The sequence below is a fragment of the Harmonia axyridis genome, chromosome 7 (genome assembly GCF_914767665.1).
Source record: "Harmonia axyridis chromosome 7, icHarAxyr1.1, whole genome shotgun sequence".
NCBI classification, from domain to species: Eukaryota; Metazoa; Arthropoda; class Insecta; order Coleoptera; family Coccinellidae; genus Harmonia; species Harmonia axyridis.
In genome coordinates this window covers 30,023,874-30,046,132 of record NC_059507.1, presented here as the reverse complement: position 1 = coordinate 30,046,132, position 22,259 = coordinate 30,023,874, and the positions used below count along the sequence as shown (strand labels likewise).

The following is a 22,259-nucleotide window of genomic DNA, read 5'->3' as shown; positions in this document are numbered from 1 at the left end:
ATGTTGAACTGATAATTTTTTCCCAAATAATAGTAATTTTTCGGCAACCGTCCGGGAAGTGCTCACTTCCTGGACGCTTTTTCTCTGAGAAAGTAGCATTTCCCGACCTAGTCCGGAAAGTACGTACTTCCCGGACTAGGCCGGAAAAGAATCATAGAATTCATAGCAACCGAGATAACGGCTGACAGTTCATATGAAATTAGTTGTCAAAAATTTGCATGTTTTTTTATCGCAATCGCAATAAAATATGGAAAGCAGCAGCGATAGTGTTATTTTACATGGTTGCCGAAAAAATATTGTACGCAACACGCCCGAAAATGGTTTTTTTGGACTCGCAGACTTCCGCAGAATTTTGTCTATTCGTCCAAAAAAACCCTATTTTCCGGACTTGTTACGTAAATTACTATTTTCTCGGCGTCCGCTTATATTTCAATTCAGTATCATAACCAAAATCCATCAATTTCATGTCTGTTTTTTGGATGTATGTATACAGGTCGTACACTTTCAAAAGGGCCAATCTTCAACGGGAGATCATATAGGTTATTTGCAACAAAAATGTCAAATAGAACATGGAGAATTCATCTCCTTACCACGCTCGCAATAAGAATTTTTTGGCACACAAAACTTCTAATCTAGTAGCAAATTTAATGCCGTTTTCAGATGTGTGCTCAAATTTGATGTGGCTGCAAGGATAACTGAAAAATAATAGATATGGATATAATTGAATATTTCGTGAAATCAAGAAATGTTAAATTTAATAATAATCATCAACAGTTCGACCGTGTGTCATATGACATTTTTTGTTGCAAATAACTTGTATGACCTCCACTTGAAGTTTGGTCCTTTCAAAAGTAGATATGTATATGAAAAAACAATTTTAAGGTTTTGTTTTCCTCCTAATTTCAAAATTGATTCGATCGAGATGAAAATATGCAATTGGATTTAAAACGATAAGCCTAGCCCTTATATATATTTTTTCTTTCATACTATAGGTACTAAAAAACTAATATTGGAAATAATGAACCGGAAGTAAAAGAACTAGTCTGAGATATTTGCGGAATTCATCCAGACTGAAAAAAATTCAAGATTTATCGAGATAAATGGCGAACTTTAATTTTCCACAACCAGGTGAACTTGTTGAATTACTTCCATAGCATCGCTAGCGCCAATTACAACTAGTTGATGTAATTTTTGTACTGTCAGTTCTCATCAAAACGAAACTGTTTATCGCAATTGGATCTGATCTCAAGGAATTGAAAAAGGTAATGGCAGGTTCTCTATAACTGTAAGGTAACATAAATTATCTCTGAAGTTGGATTGCGCGTATTAGGCGTCATTAAAAACGGTATTTTACAAAAATATACTACGTTCTATATGTGTCGGATTGGAAGATGTTTAAAACTAGGAAACATTAACACTCACGAAATGGTATGGTTGTTGAGATTGATCTCGAAATGGGATAATTACTATGTTGTCAATTGTTATTTCTTTACCGAATTTTTTACAGAAAGAACCTTCATGCATTATTCAATATTTCAATATGTATTATACAAGTACATAATTAATTCATATGTGTTAATTTGTACTTGCGGAGGTCAATGTATAGTTCAATTTTAGTTTGATTCATGACATATGGATATGATGAAAAGTTTATAATTCAGACATTGATGTTGTTCCAATATGAATTTTTTTTTTGCCACCATCCTCAAACAAAGAAACAATATCTTTCAACTTCAAATTGAGACTTAACAAATTCAAATTGGGGATAATTAATTTCAAATTGGGACGTAACACGTTCAAATTGGGAAGAAGAACATTTAAATTGGGAATAAACACATTCAAATTGGAAATAATCAAATTCAAATTGGGTGAATTCATTATTTCAGTTTTTGTTTCTGTAAAAAACATTCAATAATGTTATTTTGAAAATATTCTGGATTTTTATTTTAATCTATACACAGCAATTTTTCAAATTAAACTTTGTTATAGATTTGTTCGCTGCCCCCTTCTAACATGAATTTCATAGGAAAAATCGAATATAGCAACAAATGTCCCAATTTGAAATTGATTCGTCCCTATTTGAAATTAATTATTTCCAATTTGAATATGTTTAGTCCCAATTTGAATTTGATAATTCCCAATTTGAATTTGGCGATTTCCAATCTGAATTCGACAAATTTCAATTTGGAGTTGAAAAGGTATAGTTTGTTATCAATTTGTTCAATAGTTCTTGAAATTTTCAAATTAAACCCGGAGTTATTCGAGTGTAATCAGGTATTTATAACTTCTAAACTATCGTCGGTCAATAGAAGCATGACATTGATAATGTTCTGTTCAAACTCCGATATTATCTTTCTGAGAGAAAAGCGGCTAAAGAGAGTTCTACTGGGTGTTAATAGCCACTGACCATAATTTGAAACGCATTTATATATTTGCACGGTTTCAAGTGACTTAAGATCAAATCTAGTGTGAAGAGAAGTAAAAGTTAGAAAGTGATGTAACTAAAAACGTTGACCGAGTGAAAAACGCATTAAGTTCAATTATATTATGTATAATCTGCGGTCTTTCGAACGTATCATGGACGTTGATTCACCGCTACTTGCCTCTTTTAATTGTGTCATTGCTATTTTGTTTCCTCTTGGCATTGGAGGACAGACATGATAAAATCATTAAGTAGTTGCGCAGAGACAAAAAAATTGCTTGTATTTTCGCCGACTTGTTCTCCCTTTTCGAGGATATTTCGCAACGAAAGTTTTATACAACATTCACCTAAATTTCAACTTTTTCTTTATGAACGCTTACCTGAATTCTTTGTCTTATGGATAATAACATTTTTGTTTCTGTCCAATATGCACAAGTTGTGTAGGAAATCCATGAATAATATTTTCGTTAATTCTGTGGAAAATCCGTTCATTTTGCCATACCAAAGAGAACAAAATCGTGCGGGAATTTCTCAGTTTTCCACAAATTTCATGGTTATATTTCACTATAACATGTTGGTACTCGGAACTATCCTGTCACGGATTTATCTATTATCTGTCAAATTTGTGACACAGAAAACAGTTCTGCCAACCAACCAACCAACATTTTTCAATGTAATTAATCCATTAATTTGGATGAATATGAATGCTTTCTTATAACAACTTTTTCCTGTGATTCCTTTCGTTGGAGATGAATAAGTTATTTGACTATTTTTTTCTCATTTCTGAAATGGAGAAAGTTCTTGGTCTTCGATTACCAAGTTTAGGTTCGCAAAATGTATTTCAGACCATCTTGAATATCTTTGGTTTCATGTACGAGTGTATAATCCTTGTTAACTTTTTTTTTATGAAATTTGGTTTGGGTTTTTATCGGGTGGAAAATGGGGAGGTGGTCCTTCGAAAATTTTTGTTCTTACAGATGTACAGATGAGCTAAATTGGACACTTTTGAATGAGAGGTAGTATTTCTATACCAGATAGAGGAGAAATGACGTCGGTGTCTGAGGGCAAGTTTTCATGAGAAACTCATTGGCGAAAACCGCAACGCCTTAGCTATTACCGTTACTCAGTTAGAAGGTGTTTTTTGAAAAGGTTCATTTTCGAAATATTGCTTAGTTCTGACCCACTTCTACAATTTCAGAGCAATACATATCAAAATGAATCATAGATTGAACCTTACAGATATTAGCCAGATATAATATGATATCTGTATGGATCAAGCAGATGCGCCCTTGAGCGGTCGAGCAGTGCAGAGCATTGACTCCAACATTAGAGAGAAATAGATTAAACCCTGAGTCACGTGACCACGAAGGAGATAATAGTGTTTGATTGAATTTCAACCAATGATGAAGGAAGACAAATCACGCGATCTAAAAGAGTTCAATGATTCAATGATTGGTTCAATCTGTTCAACCAATCAAAACATCAGTTAGTTGGACCCTTGGTCACGAGGTGTAAACATCGTGCTTCTCACCTTTCTGTCAGAGTTGATTCCTCTCTCTAGGTGTACAACTTTGCTACCACCGTTTATCTCCGAAATTCGAGGCTTCATCGTAAAAAACTGTTTTTACATTTATGATTCAAAGTATTGTCCATTGCTGGCCACTACTTTCTCCCAACTTTTCGGCAGCGTACGAAATCCGCATTGAAAAAACAGGTCATCTTTTGAAGCGATCCACGAATCGATCCAATTTTTTGCTTTTTCATAAAATAAGAAGTGCTGGTCAGCCAGGCCGTGTGTGCCATTGATCGAAACAAGTGATAGTCCGAGGGAGCCACGTCTGGAGAATACAGCGGGTGGGGAAGGACTTCCCATTTCAGCATTTCCAAGAATGTCTTGACTAATTTCATAACATGAGGCCGAGAATTGTCATTCTGTTAAATCACTTTATCATGTCTCTCGTTGTATTGCTGCCGTTTATTTTTCAATGCTTGGCTCAAACGAATTCATTGCGTTCGATAACGATCGCCAGTGATTGTTTCAGTCGGTTTTAACAACCCATAATACACTACGCCGAGGTGGTCCCACCAAATACTAAGCATGACCTTGGAACCGTGAATATTCGATTTGACCGTCGACGTGGAAGCATGCCGGGATATTCCTATGATTCTTTGCGCTTGGAATGATCGTAATGAATCTATTTTTCGTCTCTGGTCAGCATGCTATGCATAAATCCCTTCCGTCTTTGCCTTGCAAGCAGCTGTTCACAAGCAAACAAATGCCGTTCAACATCTCTCGCATTCAACTCTTACGGCACCCAATTTCCTTGTTTCTAAATCATTCTCATGATTTTCAGGCGTTTTGACATGGTTTGTTGCGTCGCTCTCAATGATCTTGCAAATTCTTGTTGCGTTTGACACGAGTCTTGATCAAGTAATACCTCCAATTCTGCATCTTCGAAAACCTTCTCTATTCCACCGCCATGCTTGTCTTCGACGTCAAAATTACCGTTCTTGAAGAGTTGAAACCACTCTCGGCATGTTCTTTCACTAATAGCGGCCTCACTATAGGTAATTGAGATCATTCGATTAGCCTCATCCGCAGATTTCTTCATATTAAAGCAGAAAATTTAAACCTCCCGCAAAAGACGAGATTTTGGCTCGTAAGCTGACATGTCGAGAATAATTTTATGATGCAGACACAAATCGACTAATATTTCGATAGTGTCTTAATAACAAATACCTAAGCTTATTGTATGATGTATTTATTTCGACTACCACCTACCGCAAGGTTGTACATCTAAACTTATTTTCAGATGATAGGCTAGGTCGAAACCCAACCACTCAAATGAGAGTAAAATGGAAACGTCAACGAAGATGGCGCCACCAGCGTACAGGTGGAGCCATCCTCGTTGACGTTTCCAGAAACAATGACAACTGGCCTCGACTGTCAACTAGCCTAATGTTCATCCTTTTTCTTAATACAAAAAGCACCACATTCTTTCTATGGAAATCGATACTCAACGAAACAGTTCAAATGCAAAACGAGTGACGAGCGCAAAACAGAAGCGTCTTCGATCGATGGAAACAATCGATAAAGACATCGAAATTCATCGTGGAACGCATCTAGAATACGTCGTGACTCCCACGAGCGGAATAGGTTTGAACTTTGGATGTATTAGAATGCAGACTCGAACCCCTCGCGAGGCATGCACGAACGGCCGAGATTTAAAAGGCCGGAGTCGAATAACAGTACTCGAAAGGTGGGAGGGTTTCCGGGGCACCATCGAGGCATGAAGTAATAGGTCAAGATCGGAGGAGGAGGCGAGATCGCGCGAGAAATCGCCGGAGATTATGAAGTTGGGCAATACGAGAGACGTCGACATGGGTTTCGTCAGCGAGCGAAGAACTTCCGACGGTGACCGCTGGAGTTCTTGTTGTGTAGGTGCAGACTTGGCCTAATAACTTTGGCGAGAAATCAATATTCGCGGTGTGGCAGTGTATCTGAAGCTAAGTTGTATTTGCGGTCACTGAATTGGCATGTGTGAAGAGTATTTGCTACTTGCCGGCCAGCGTTTTCTTGAAGATATCTCCGTTTACAACTAGCAAGTTTAGGGAAGGAAAGTAATTAATTATTTGGCCGATTAAATTTGTCATGTGTGAAGTTCACATGTCGCTATGCCAGCAAGCGCATTTTTTCTTGTGGTTTACACATGACAAGTTAGGTCCCCTAAGGAATTCCCGGTAGTAATCTATCTTTGGGAAAGCGTTTGCCGACAGATAGCTAGTTCATATATTAACACATTGTGGACAGTGGGTAGGGCCGCTTACTCCTAAGCCGAAAAGTCAGGTTACGGGAGATCGTCCAACCATTCTTTGTATGGTAAAAAATTAACAGTGCTGTTCCTGAAGAAGCGATGGGACACAGTACCAAAGTCTTTACAGAACACAGCCGGTTCTTCAAACTCGCATAAGCTCATTGAGCGCTAGTTCCATAACTCATGTGAAGAAGAAGCTGCTTTTGGTAAAGGCCGCTTTATTAGAATGTATCCTTTGAAGGGAGCTTGAAAGAGGCACCAGTTCCATAACCATATTCCGACCATCTTTTAGAGGAAGCTTCCTTTTATTCGTAACTGTAAAGTTTGCTCTGGTTGGTTATTCTGAGAACTAGTGATTTATTTCTTGCATTTGGTAATATTTCAGAAATTGAAATTTTGTTGACAACAAGAAGAAAATAAAGTGAAAATAAAAGAAGCCAATAATTTGAAAAGTACCGACTCGATCGAATTGACACTCAGTAATAAGTTTTGAAATAACGCAACCAAAGCTTGTTTGAATTGTCGTTTCACTTGATACCACAAGATCTTACTGAAAAGTTTGATAACTCAAATTTGAATTATTCTCCTCATTCAGGTGAAATATTTTGTCATATTATAGGAAATAAGAAGAAAAATCAGTTATATAAAAATTTAGTACTGAGATAAATTCAATCACGAGTGAAATTTTATTAGACTATTCTACAAAGACAATTTAAAGTGAGGTAAAAGATCTTATATTTGACAAAATTAGCGGAAATGTCAAATACACAAATCTGAAAACACTGAACTTGACAAGCGGATCAGAGTCAAGTTTGCTGTTACCGATAATCCAGATTTGGTTAGAGCTCCTGATTGGTTAATTTGACAATTGCTTGAAAGAGTCAACATATTCAAATCGGATATCAATTTTTCAGTTAGACATGGAGAAGAAAATCTTATTATTCGAATATAAAATTACTGCTTTTTCTGGAAACATATAATTCAGACTTATGTTTTGATGAACCAATAGAATTTGTAAATTTCCAATAGTTACGTCGTATTGATAAGTGGATATAGCCTTGACGACCTGGTATAATCGTTTTAGTGTTTCGCCCTCCTGCCATATTGGCATAATTTCAAAAGTAACATTATTGGACGTTCGCCAAAAAAATAAAAGCCAAGCTCAGTGAAATGTCATTGAATTATCAAAATGCAGTGCTTTTGTTATAGTTATTGAAATTATTCGTTATATAATCTTACCTAATACCAACTCGAGCATAGACAATATATTTCGATTATACCAACCTCTTCACTCGAAGTTCGCGAAACACCACTCGAGCTGCGCTCTCGAGATGTTTCGCGAATTACGTCTCGTGAATCGGTGTATAATCAAATATTGTCAAAACTCTTGTGATATTGTCATTACTGAACATAATCGTATATTTTTCTGGAATTCATTTCCTGATTTTTTTTTTTCGTTTTCAGTATAGTCTTCGGCAGCTGGACCTCTCCCTCCTCTCGCAGCTGTGGTCGCTCAACGAGTCAATCCAGGATTTCCGACAAATCTTGCAGGACCAAGACGATTGCAGGGTGTTGTCTCCACCTTCCCCTTCACCGGCCCCCTCGTCAGGAGACGAAGGCGACGGTGAGGAGCAATTCTACGTAAATGCCGCATCGGCAACCCCCTCTATCAAGTTCAGACCTGCGCCACCCCCGCCCCCTGTGAGAAGGTCTAGTAATTCTTCCAACGCATCGACTGGTGGTTGAGTGGAGGTGAGTACTGTCGAATTAGAGGTTTATTGAGAACTAGCTGCCCGTCCCTGTTCACCACGTTCGGTTAGGCAACCCAAAATACACCCTTGGAAGTGTCAATTTATACTCTATGACTGTTCGCTCGGTCGGAAGAAAAAGGGAAGATTTTTCTTTTCCATACGATTTTTTCGGAAATATTTTGTTGTATAAACCTTCTCACGACAGTAATGAACACAAAAAAAAGAATTATCCAATTCGGTGCAGTTGTTTGAACGTGATGCCCTCACATTTTATACATAGATCCCCTTTTATATAAAGGGTGAGTCTTTGACTTGTAGATATATTTCAACCGAAGATTTCTGAGGCCGAAAGGAACACTTTTGTCTTTACTATTTTTTCCGATAAAATTTTTTTTCTCACTAAGTATAGCGGGCATTTTGGAATATAGTTTCAATAAAAAATTATATTCTGAAAATCATTTCCTTCGATTCCATTCCATTTGCGAGATTTAACTGAAAATTTCCCTTTTCAAATGAATTTTCAACAGTCTGTATCTTTCCAACCGAGATAAATCGGAAAAAAGTATTTCTTTTAACCTCAGGAATCTTCGGTTGAAATATTTGTACAAGTCAAAGACTCACCCTGTAAATAGATTCAAACAATTTTCTACCTCGAATTTCTTGGTGGTTGTTCTCCTTTGGCTCCTAACTCAAGGCAAGGTTGTTATGTTGGGGTATTTTCCCCAAATTTGGACAATCTGGGAAAACATTCTTATTTCCTTGAAAGTAAGCGGGAGAGCCTCATCGTATAGTTTGTAAAAAGATTGGAGATCCAGAAAAATTTTGTATTAAGGTTTCTCAAAATAAAAACGCTCTTAAAGAGCCACGGTTGGGATAAGTTTCCAATCTTGCTTTAGCTCTTCTATCCCTCTATTTTCCAAATGCAAATGAATAAAGGGCATTTTCTTCAGTCAACATTATTAGTTGAGAAATACATTGACCATTTCAAGCACAGAAGCAATCCTGAGAGTTCGATGAAAATGTAGCCTTCAAGTCCGCTTATGGAAAATAGCAGAAAATAGTTCTGTTCTAGTTCTTATTTTCAGAAATTACCCAATTAATGTCATTGTTTTCAGGGTCTTATAGTCATTTTTCTTGTACATTTTTCGTTTTAAGAGACTAGGAAGTCTCAACTTCAGATTTCTGTTTAGAAGACTGAATTGAGTTTATCGAAGCAAAAATTTACTGGCAAAATCTCTTGAGAAAATCTAAATGATGAGTAAAATTTTGAACAATCGCGCAAAATCTTCAGACAGACAGTCAGTGATTTTCCTTCTTATTTAATATTTTTTATTACTATTAGCCACAGTGTGACTAGCCGCATTGATAATGAATTGTTATTCTACTGAAATATGTTGTCATTTCTAACTCCACCACCAAGGAATTGTCCGAATGTATCACCTATTTACAGAATTTTCTCGACCTTCATCTCAATTTATTAATAAATTTGCTTGCTCTTTCTAGTCTAATTTATTGTTATTTTTCAGATAACTAGGCCATCAACATCCTGTATATACATACCGATTGTCCGAACACATTGAGGTTGATTAGTATTCTTTGTGCAGCATAAGGATGTTATTGTGTAGTGAATTAAGATTGTTGTTGATTGAATTGAAGTCGTGTGAGTGATATCAAAAACTGAACAAGTGTTTTACATTGTGATCCTCATTGAATTCGTGATGTGATTTTTGATTCCATTTCTAATAGAATAACTTCATTGTGATATTAAAGCCTTCATGTAAAGTTTGGTTATTCAGAATTGTGAAATTTGTGATTGTAATTATTGGATTTGGACCTAAAAGAAAAAAAAATTGAGTAGATGTAAAAGCTGGCATATCATTTAATCCCTATCCAATAAAAAATACTACAAAAAAAATTAACCATGTAACCATAACCATAACCATGACAGTCTTATTATTTTTTTCTACTGAATCTATATTGCATTACTGACTGTTACATATATCATTAACTCAAATCCTATATTCAGTAACAAGTGATGAAACTACATCATAGAATTATTTAGAGACCAATAATACCAGGTTATAATAAATTACTCTACAATTGGTTGTTTAAGTCTTTATTGACCAACCTATTGATCATTACTTTATAACAGTTTTGATGTTAAAAAAGGTACATATGCAGAATTGTTGTAAAGAGTAAAAAATATAAATTAACATTACCTAACAATCTATAAACTCTCACTCGAACATAATGTATAAAATATTTTTAAGGATCAGGAAATGAACTGAAACAATGAAAAAAAAACAGACCTTTAACAGGTAGATGCTGAACATACAATATGAAATAGAATAAAATTATTCTCTATGATGAACTTAATCATAAGTTAATTGTTCTTTTTCAGTATATGGTCACTTGTTTTTGTGTGGCTGGCAGAGTGCAAGTGGGCTTCTCCAAAGGAGAAAGAGCCTTGTAAGTGCAAGTACAAGTCTTGCTTCCACGACCATTTGGTAAGCAAATGTGTTCAGGTGGACATTGGTCTCTGTACTGGCAAATATTCTGGAGAGGAGGACATCTTAATGGCACTGCTACCACTTCGAAAAGTCTCCCAGCACTAAAAATTGGGAGAGGCAATGGAGAAAGTCTTTCAAGTGTGCGCTTGTCAACTCGTTCCACACGTTTTCTGAAGAAGGAAGAAGAAGCACATTAGAAAAAAATTTCAATATCGACATTACCAAAGCATGCTTTAGTGAATTTATACTCACGTTATCCAATCACTCCAGAAAATATAACGATCATTCACTGTTATTCCAAATGGATAAGTGCAGTTGGCTGCAATTGTTCGCTTTTGACGATTATCAATTTGGATACACTCAACTTTTTTTGTTCCTGCATCTGCGAAACACAACTCTTCGGTATCGTAATCTATGGCCAATGAATTAGGAAGGGAGATCTCCTTTCCCTCTAAAAATATCGATCTTTCACTTCCATCTGCATTGGCCCACTCAATTTTAGGGTGCAGTCTATCCCAGTCGGTCCAGAAAATTTTTCTGTCGATAAAAGAATGTTAGATTTTTTATTTGGACTATATTGAATGTACTTACCCTCTCTGGGGATGAACGGTGATTCCCCTGGGGTTTTTGAGACCTGTATTAATCAAAGTAACTCTTCTTTTGCCATCTATACTAGCTACATCTATGGTATCTTTCGTTGAGTCTGTCCAATATATATTTCGTGAAACCCAATCGACTGCAATGCCCTCAGGAGATCCAATACCTATCACAGAAGTAACTCGTGAGTTTGACATTTTGTGTATTATGTACACAGTATTCTTACAAACCTTGTGTTATAAAATCTTGTTTCGCACTTCCATTATAAAAGGCAGTTCGTATGGCCCTTCCTGTTATGTCACTCCAAAAGAATTTTCCTTCAAAACAATCTATGTCTAGGCCAACAGAGGTTTGAGAGCCTTTAACTTGAACTGCTCGACCCAATCTTTCTCTGGAGTCTTCCAATGGTACCCTTAAAGTAGCCATACCTTGATTTAGTAATAGGAAGCCACCTTCGTGTGTAGGGTTTCTTCGACAAAATGTTCCGTTGCCTATGAAACCATAGTTGCATTGACAACTGTATTTTCTGTTTAAGTCTGCGACACATGTTGCATCTGGATTACACATATTTGGGGATGTCAAACAGTTTTCTTCTGCAAAATATTGAATTATTCAGTCAAAATTATATCCCAAATGATACTATACTATATGTGAAAAACTGATGAACGATATTTTTGAACAATTTTCAACTGGATTGAAAAAATTATTTAATTGGAATTCAATGAATCCTTTACTAAGCTAAGGCTATCACCTTAAAGATTTATTATAAAAGCAATTCTAAAGATCAACATACCCAAATGGCAAATAAATCCATCTCCATAAAATCCGACTTGACACTGGCAGATGTGAAGTTCGGTTTCTTCATCATATACACATATACCATGCAGACCACAATTGTTCAGTATATTGCAGCCAATAGGTTTCAATTTACATTCTGTTATACCATCGCCAACATAGCCAGTTTTACAACTGCAATAATGTGTTTCGTATGTAGCATCATACAGGCATTCTGCATTTTCCACACAAGTACCTCCACCACAAGTACTGCTACCGTCCACACATAGATTTTGGGAGTCTCTCACATAGCCTTCCTTACATACACACTCATATCGTTGTGCATTAGTGTATAGACATTCTTCAGTTGCTGTACAATCATTATCGCTGGCGCATATGGCTGGGAACAGAAAAATATCACATCAGATGTTTTCATCTTAAATATTACTAATTGAATTGAAAAATTGTCACTAGAAAGTTTCTAACTGTTTTTTCATCATTGGAGTTTCATTTATTTTTCATGATTATTAGTTAATATTCAAAATACTCAAATAGAACTACCTACCAAGTGTGCAAGTGAACCCATCTCCTTCATATCCACTCATGCAAACACATTTTGAACGACCTATTGTTTCATCATAAGTACAAGTAGCATGGACATCGCAATTGTTCTCAAGAAGACATGAAACTCTCGGTTCAGAGCAACTAAAACCATCTCCCTCAAAACCATCATTGCAAACACATGAATACGAGGAAATTGCTGGTACAAATTTACATTCCGCATTTTCGTTGCAGTTATTGACTTCATTGCATGTCACTGAAATAAAAGAGAAAAAACATTCAATATAGAATGGCAACCAGTAACTATCATTATATACATAATTTAAAGGGTGTTTTTTTTAGAGCTCTAGAACTTTAAATTGCAATAAAACAACGATGGATTATTCGATTGACATGAATTTTATTTATCCGCAAGATAATCTTGTGGCATTACATTTTAAATATGATTTCTGTCATATGACCGCCACGGCTGGCTCGGATGTAGTCCAATCTGGACGTCCAACTTTCGATGACTTTTTCCAACATTTGTGGCCGTATATCGGCAATTACACGGCGAATGTTGTCTTCCGAATGGTCAAGGGTTTGTGACTTATCCGCATAGACCAATGACTTTACATAGCCCCACAGAAAGTAGTCTAGCAGTGTTAAATCACAAGATCTTGGAGGCCGATTCACAGGTCCAAAACGTGAAATTAGGCGGTCACCAAACTTGTCTTTCAATAAATCGATTGTGGCACGAGCTGTGTGACATGTTGCGCCGTCTTGTTGGAACCACAGCTCCTGGAGATCATGGTTGTTCAATTCAGGAATGAAAAAGTTAGTAACCATGGCTCTATACCGATCACCATTGACTGTAACGTTCTGGCCATCATCGTTTGAAGAAGTACGGACCAATGATTCCACCAGCCCATAAAGCGCACCAAACAGTCAGTTTTTCTGGATGTAACGGTGTTTCGACATACACTTGAGGATTAGCTTCACTCCAGATGCGGCAGTTTTGTTTGTTGCCGTAGCCATTCAACCAGAAGTGCGCTTCATCGCTAAACAAAATAAAATGGACGTAGTGCGCGATACGTATTCCGCACAGAACCATTATTTTCGAAATAAAATTGCACTATTTGCAAGCGTTGTTCAGGCGTGAGTTTATTCATGATGAATTGCCACACCAAACCGAGAATAAATCACTTGACAGCTGTTAAATTGGTCGCTATCTTGAACAGTAATGCCAACTTAAAGTTATATACCTCGAAAAAAAACACCCTATATAAGCAAATGAAACGTTATAACAACAAAAAATCTTGTTAGATCGATATTCAATATATCGGGTTTTAAAAAACAACGTTTCAATATTTTGGGAGCTAATTCTGGAAAATGAGTAAAAAGTTCATATGGGTCCACAAATGGACCGTTTTGGATATAAAATTGAATTTAAAAATGCATTCGCCATTTCAAACATTGTGACGAAATGATAGACCGATCTGCTCGGAGAAAGAGCGCTCAAAAAGGAAAATGTTAAATTCTATTCTGTTCAAACTTATGCAGTTTCAAAAATGAATGACCTTACCGTTTGGAGGTATGGTGGGTGGGTTCTTAGAGTCATCGCCTCTGACACAATACTGCGTTTCCTCATCAAGTACAAAACCATCAGGACACCAACATGAAGTGCTGTTACAACTTTTGGGGACTCTATCTGTTGTCGTGTGAATGACAGATTCTGTTGGTGAGTATTGGTATGTTGCCTCATAAGCATCTGTAGTAGGAGCAGGAGGTAAAATTTCCTCTTCAGTGGAATTGTTCATATTTGGATCGTTCGTATTCATCTGTGATTCAGTTGTTGTTGTTAGTACTTGTGTACATCTATAGCCATCACCTTCGAAACCAGGGAGACACAAGCAATGATATTCATCTGTTTCTGGATCTATTTGACACATTCCATATGGAGAGCAATTGTTAGCAATATGACAGCTGCTTGCCACCTTGGGTTGACATATTTGGCCATTGCCAGTGAAACCAGCCAAACATATACACGCTGCATTACCGTTAGATTCTACGCATTGTGCGTTTTCGTTGCAAGTCACGTTTACACAGGTTACAGCCGGTGTGCAAACCCTACCATTTCCTTCAAAACCTGGATTGCACTGGCACGAATAACTACCTACTTCATTTGTGCAATGAGCGTTGTAATCACAATCTGCTATTCCGATAGCGCATTCGTTTGTATCTCCACAAATTGTTCTGCCGTTTTCGCCCATTTGGAACTGAAAACCAGGCTTGCAAGCACATCTGTAGGAATCGTTGTCGACCACACAAACGCTATTCTCCTGGCATTTTGATCGGCCTTCTTCACAAGGATCGTAATCTGGAACAAGTTTTTCTGACTTGAAATATTTCAAAGAGAAACAATGGCACTACCAGGTGTGAGCTAATATGCTATTCGTTGAAAATTTCATTCACATACATTTACTCTTAGATTGATGATATAAAAAGACTTCTGGGCACAAACTGGGGACAGCAAGCTCAAAAACGGGAAACTTGGAAGAAGTTGGAAGGAAAATATATAGAGAGATGGACAGAACTAAGAGAGGCTTAATCCGATAATGGGTTGTTAGCTGAGAATGATGATAATGATGACTCTTAGATAGTTACACTTTTGATGGTTTTACATTTGATTGTTTGCTTTTAAGGTTATGCCATTGATTATTAATATGTTATTGCTATTAATTCTTCTTACCTCCAATGGGCGTGATTTTATTACTCAATCCAAAACGAATAATCTGTTCCGTTGCCTCATAGCTTATGAAATTCTTTCCAACCTTCAGCTTCCATGAATTCCCAAATGAAGAGTTTTTAAATTTGCACTCTTCGAATTGAAAACTTTGATACACGGAGTAAGGGTGAACAACTTCCGTACCATTTTCGTCCTTATATTTGATCATTCTGTTAGAAGACGATTGTACGATACCAGGTGCTGTAACAGTATATTCCTCTTGGTATTCGTCTATAATAACTTTAGCGTCTTTGGATAGAATTGGTATTTCTCCTTGTATGTTAGCTTCTAATCTGAGTTGATCGAAAAGGTCGAGACCGTGATATTTTTGAATTATAGCAATACTTTGGTTGGTTTTCTGGAAGAAGAGTTGGGCTGTGTGATTGAATACTCCTCCAGTAAGTTGGTATCCGTTGATGGCGCCTCGAATTGGTTTTGCGAATAAATAACCAATAGAACTCCCCAAGATTTGGAGTGATTGAATATCGGATCCAATGGATTCGGGTATTTTAGATATCGCTGTATAAGCTCTTGCATCTGCCATGACTATGTAGGATTGAAGATCTAAGTTACCTAGTTTCTCTCCGTTTATTTTTCCGGTTACTTTGCCATTCACTCGCAGTGGAGCATCTGTGAAATAATTATTATAAAAAGATAAATTCTCTTAGAAGTCGTCACATAAATGACACTAATACAATTGAACTATTCTATCATGATAGGAATTTTTGTATAATGGTCATGAAATGCTGAATTGTCAATTCAAGGTAAATTGAATGCTTTCTTAGAATTCTTACATAGGTGACACTAATGACATTCTGATTGAAATGTAGTATTTCCTTAGAGCGAGAATTTTATAATGAAATCAATGGATCTAATATTTTGTCGCCTTCTATTGAAAACAAAATACACAGTTCAATATGGATTTGAATTATATTACCTTTTTTGATGCAAGCTCGCCCATTACCGTAATAGGCAGGATCACATTCACAGCATAAACCTTCATCATAATCTACACATTTCCCATGAACATGACAGTAGGTAGGAGAGGAAGCACAAGTAGCTCCGACAGTTTTACTAGGTTTTTCTGAAAATAATGAGTTATCAATTTATTCATATCGAGCAATCATGTAGTTACATACTTGCATTATTCTGATCAGGTTCCACTATATCGCTTTCATGTATCATGAAGGTCCACTGTCCAAGTAAATCCATATTAGACCATCTGCAAAGACCCAAAATTTGAAGAATTATCTTTATGAGAACTATGTCACAATGCAAAACTATCAAAAAACTTTTTTGAGAGCCTATTTATTTTTTAGGTTCTAAGGAAAGAATCTGCAATGTCTAGCGTAAAGAATCTTAAAGAAACTGAAAAAGTATTTTATCGAGCGTTTGGAAAATAAATTAAGTTAACTATTCAATTGCCTGAGTTTATATCACTGGAGCTATGAGATCGTACCCAACTAGACCATTGGAGATTACAGATTTCACACCTCCTAATCTTGTGATAGATAGAGTAGCCCATGAGACCACTCTAAGAATATCCGAGGAAGGTACTGACAATGGGGGAAATAGGAATCAGATCCCAGATAAATAACATACCATCAGCGAAATTTCCCAGTGACGAGATGAAAACTAGAATCGAGAAAACCTTCACTACGATTCTAAGTAGAAAAGAAAATTGGGAAAGGGCGTCCACAATCCACGTTCTCAAACATAATATCATTAAATGGTACACTCATGGTTCTAAAACCACGATGAGTACTGTCACCAATTGCTCACTATTGTTAGGCCGCTATCTAACTTTTTTTAGGTAGAGATACTTGCAATAGAAAGATGTCTGAAAAATAACCTAGCAAGAAATGTGATAGAGCGATACATCCTGACAGTCAGGCTACAATCGAGCTCACCTCGATTCTAAGATGGTAGTGGAGTGCCGAAGAAGACGCACCGAAATAAGCCAGAATAACATGGTCTTCTCAGTCTGACCTAGCAGAAAACGACGAGTGCAGATTCTGTGGGGAGATGAAAGCACTTAAGATCACCTGGTGACGAAATGCCTCGCCTTCACTAGCCAACGCAAAATATGCTATGGACAAGAAGCTTCTAGAAGTGAGGAAGTTGCCCTTAAAGCCATCCCAGATACTGAAGTTCATTAGAACTTCAGAACTGGAAGGCGAGCTGTAGATCATGTATTCTTGCCATTATGTCATAATGGCGAGAATAGGCCTTATGAGGCGTTCAAAAGAGCATTAGGTCGCAGTTGAATCTTATCTTGCTATTTATTTATTTTTTTTTGAAGGATCATTTAGATACTCAGAGTATTTGAGACGTTCTGAAAGAAAGCAACTTTAACTAGAAATGTTGAAATCTACTTTTGTTTGGGATTCTAGGACCTGTTGTACTTTAGGAGTCGCATATTGCCCCCATTTTACTTACTTTTCCAGATTCAAAACCTGTTCCGTCCCTGAAGCCGGTAAGGTGAAGATTTTTCCATCTGCCGATACAAATCCAGCTTGTGCCCTGGCATCAGGCAAGCCGGATTGATCTCCAGTTCCCTGAATCCATTGTATGCCATTTTCTGGATACAAGAACTCCACGAAAGAATTCACACCATCTGTTGCTATCGCAACTTGATAGGTGTTCAGTTTATCCGATCCTTTGATGTGGTAACCAACAGCCTCCCATGTGGCAATGAATAGGCTTGTTGCTTGAAAGTTGCCATATTCCAAAAATTGATCGTGAACGTTTTCACTGGCCCTCTGAAGTAGACCTGGTTCCTGTGTCTCGTAGTAGGAGACCGTACCAGCGTTGGTGGTGTCCACGTTGGAGTAGAAAGGTGCTATGGAGGGGTAGTCCAGAGGAAACTCCAAGTTGAGGAAATTTGGTATTTCTGTTTGGAAGGAGAGGAGTCCATTGTTATTTATCTACGGAAAAAAAAAGTTTTAATAATAGAACAACGCTGCTATATCTGATATTGTTTGATTGTTAAACATCTAATGAATTGAATCGAAATAAAATGTACTCTATTGAACATTCAAGAATTACATGGTTGATTTAATTCATTCGAACTTGCGCCAAAACCAATAATATAGATAATTTTTCATCAAGTTAATGTGTTTTAGAGATTGACTGGTCTGTATTTACAATGATTTGAAAATTGGAAGTATATTTGATGTTTAATGCTACATAAAATATGAATACAAAGTGTGGCAGATGTCTGTATTCCCAATAGGAGTATTTGATAGTGTCCAATATCTAGAGTTTACCAATAAGAGGTTTCATTTTGAACAGTTCTCTTTCTTTAGCATTTTACAAGTGAACAACGCCAATTATATGTGAAAACTACGCTATTACTTAATGGAACGATACACCCTTCAACAACGCATTGAAAATGTTAAAATTCACTGCAAAAATGGTGAAAATTTTGCAGTTCTTTCTCATTTGTTGCAAATTGTTTGGTGAATGGATTGTGCTACCGAGCTTTGGTTAATGGTTTTTATAGCAGGAATTGGCAGATATTATTGTAGACGAAGTTTATTTTCAAAAAGACGACGACAACAAACCGATTGCAAATTTGCAAGAAAAGTTTCCTGGCCGTGTTATTACTCGAAGAGATATTCACAATTGGCCATCGAGATGTTGTGGCTTAACATCGTTTTAGACTTTTCAGTTTTTTCTTTTGGGACCAGGTGAAATAAAAGTTCTACGTCAATGCTCCCACAATTGATTCAAGACCTTGAAGATGGAATTTGTGGAAGTTATGGAGGAGATACAGCCGCAAAAGTGCAAATTGGCCATGGAAAATTTAATGAAAAGGAAATAGTGCTTCAACCACAGCTGTGGTGGCCGTATGGCTGCCGTTTTCCATCATCAATAGTTTACCTACCTCTTCATAACCTCTTATTGAAAAACCCTTTAAGTCAGTTTATAAGCGTAAATTCGTTTTTGCGAAAAATGGATGTATAGGGGTCAAGGGTGTTTAACTAGATAACATAAAAAACATAATCTTCTCACTCTGGGCCCGCGCTACTGATTATATTAACTTGAACTGACTATGTGTCTACGTCCTAGATGTATTCCTTGAAATTTAAAGGGAACTTCATGAAAACATTTGGTAACACTAGTTGAAAGTTTGTGATAAAATGCATGATACACCCTGATGTATCTCCTATGAATATACTCAGGACAAATTTCAACAGATGATTTGGACTCTCCAAATGGTCTTGCATTCACTCTGAAAGCATGTAACACCTTGTATATTGAAGTAAACAATTCTCTCGTCGTTTGAAAGCTCCTGATGTATATTGCTTTTATAGTTTCAAAAAAACTCGAATGTTTTTGAGCACTCGTTCCTTGATAGCGCTATCATTACGTCGTGAGCCGTCTGTTATCTTTGAGTTTTGACTCTTTTACTCAACATGGGCAACAAAAAATTGGAATTTATCCATAAAACATCATAGAACATGAGCAAGGTGCTAATAATTTTTGGTTTTAATTGAATAATTGAGAATAGATCTAAATTTCTAGTAGATGTGCTCCAATTTTCTGTTATGACGTAATTAAGATCGATCAATAACCTTAGAAATATGGCATTATTCTGTATAAACAAAACCTATTGAAACGATGGCCTTTGAACTCTATAAATATCCATTTAGTGACAAAGTGACAAATCAATGGGTATCCAATGGCCCTATCCAATAGTATTATCATATAGAGATATTAAAATTTTCAGTTTTATCGAATGCCATTCACGCTTTTATGTGTCACAGAAGACGATATTTACGAAATATTAATTTTATGTAGGTGAAGCAATACCGATTATCAAACTATTTCAGTACTTTGTATAAGATGTTATCGATCAATTTTATCTTGAAAAAATGTTGATAATAGATTGGTATTTCCATTTCTGAATGAGCGCCTTTCAGACTCTTCGTTATATTTCAATTCTTTTGGTATTTTGCTAAAGTTTTGCATTTCAACAATTACTGTCCCTTGTGAGTATGAAATGGATGTAAAGACATTTAATCAAAAATTTCAAACAATACGACAATTTCTCTATTTTGCCCTGACCCAGGGTTGAACCGTCAAATGTTCAGGATCGTTGATTAAGAAAAAAATAGATTTATATAAGCATATGCCCTAACTTGCTTTGTTTTCGAAATACCGAGTGTCACAGCTTTTACACAAAATGAATATTATAATAATTCAAAGTCGAATATCGGAACAAAAAAGAGAAAATCAATGTTGAAAAGTTCAGGAGCTTTTGAAAGCCCGTCTATCAATGTGCCAATTGTGCTTCAGAGGTCCTATATATTTACCTATATACTGGGTGATTTTCCGCGATGGCATATTAGACGTTCATGGAAAAATAATCATAATTTTGTGCTGAAAATTTGCATGTTGGGGTTTGAGAGAATGATCTTTCTCCCTAAAATATTTTCAGATCTCTACAACTTAGGTATACCGGTTATAGCGGAAACATACGACTACTCTCTTATTTCAAATGGCACACCCAGTATATTATAGTCAGACCTTAGGAAAAAATTAACGGTTCATGAGTTAATGAGATCCTATAAAAAAAATGGTGACGACGGGGACTCACATTCCTTGAATATTTCTGCAGAAAATTATTTTTTCGAAAAAATATAGGTTCTAATTCGGAAATCTTGAGTTTTGATGAATTTTAGTTGTCCAAATTCATGATCTTCTGATGAACACCCTGTAAATTTTTCGTCCAAACTGCAAACAGTCTTATAATTTGTATTTGCATTGTATTTGCAGAATCGAAAATGGAAAAGTTTTTTTGAAAAAAAAAAAATTTCCGCAGAAATATTCAAAAAAATGTGAGTCACCTTCGCCACCATTTTTGTCCTAAAAATCCTATTAACTCATAATTCATGAACCGTTGAGTTTTTACCCAAGGTAAGGCATATAGCTGAAATTGTCATGAAAAGGCTATCTATGCAATAATATACTAGATGTGCTATTTGAAATAAGGAAGTAGTAGTCTGTTTCCGGTATAACCGGAATTGTAGTGATCTGAACATATTTTAGGGAGAAACATCATTATCTGAAACCCCAACATGCAAATTTTCAGCACAAAATTGGCATCAGTTTTCCATAAACTCCTAATAGGCGATCGCGGTGAATCCCCTGTATGTATATAGGTATAATTATGCAGCCTCCAAGACCAGAATTACCGGAATAAATGAACGAGTGTTCAAAAACTTCTACTTCACGTCAATACTCTCATTCTTCATGTAAATATAAAATTTTGGAATATTTTGAAGGGATTTTTCTTTAAATCACCACTATTTTTTTCTGTAGGTTTTGGAATGTAATAAACCAAAAATTGAATACTTACTTATTCGAAAAAATTCCAGTATTGGGGCAATAATGGAAAATTCTATGAAATTCATATTTTCTTGAAAACTGATCACAATCAACTTACATATATCGTTTCATAGGCTTCTCCAAAGAATATAATTGGCACTTTTAAGTTGACCGCAGATGAAGATACATCATCTCCTTTCGGCAATCGAACAGCATCCTTGACATTATAATCATACAGCAACGCTGCTGGAATCGCAAAACTACCACTAAATAGGCAGAAAATACACCACGCGATCAGTGACTTTCCCATGTTCTAGCCAGCACTGTACGCTATACTGTTTATCAAAATTCAAACACTGGGAGATCCTCTATCGAAAGAAGGCCATAGTTCACTCGGAATAAATATGGATTGAGTTATCAGTGGACTTAATTAGTGAATGCTGGTTAAAAATACTGTTTAGCACTGGTCTGTAAGCAGGAAGGAATTAAATCTTCCGAATGTGAACCCTGCTTTATATTCTCTGTTTGCACAGACTAAAATTTTACGGATGCACACATGTTCCTAATTATATGGACATGAAGTCTTCAAAGGCTTTTGGTTTGTGTGGTCCGTTTTTGAGATGTCGCAAGCTCACTGAAAGGATAATTTGTCATTTCTCCGTTCTTTAACTTTCCATAAAAGCCTGCGTTGTTTTTTGTGGAAGAGCCGTAACAGGAAATTTTCCC

General features: G+C 36.4%; 2 protein-coding genes across 4 annotated transcripts in view; one reads left to right on the top strand and one right to left on the bottom strand.

Moving 5' to 3' along the window:
• LOC123684854 (myosin-G heavy chain-like) overlaps positions 1-9,854 on the top strand; it is a 74,894-nt gene extending 65,040 nt beyond the window's left edge. For 2 of the 3 annotated variants that reach the window (XM_045624327.1, XM_045624328.1), the window contains 2 exons: positions 7,702-7,989; positions 9,515-9,854. In XM_045624327.1, the coding sequence (XP_045480283.1) occupies positions 7,702-7,983 (282 nt within the window). In that variant the 3' untranslated portion in view covers positions 7,984-7,989; positions 9,515-9,854. Of the gene's footprint in view, positions 1-7,701; positions 7,990-9,514 lie in introns of those variants that run through there. The other variant, XM_045624329.1, reaches the window with a different exon arrangement.
• Positions 9,855-10,088: 234 nt separating this feature from the next.
• LOC123684852 (nidogen) lies at positions 10,089-21,984 on the bottom strand. The gene is made up of 12 exons (XM_045624325.1): positions 21,652-21,984; positions 17,637-18,124; positions 16,337-16,419; positions 16,135-16,281; positions 15,162-15,827; positions 13,995-14,789; positions 12,435-12,686; positions 11,889-12,269; positions 11,326-11,688; positions 11,090-11,261; positions 10,751-11,035; positions 10,089-10,668 (listed from the first exon to the last, which is right to left on the bottom strand). The coding sequence occupies exons 1-12, from the start codon at positions 21,841-21,843 to the stop codon at positions 10,386-10,388; spliced, it is 4,107 nt and encodes a 1,368-aa protein (XP_045480281.1). The 5' UTR covers positions 21,844-21,984; the 3' UTR covers positions 10,089-10,385.
• Between the last annotated feature and the right edge of the window lie 275 nt (positions 21,985-22,259).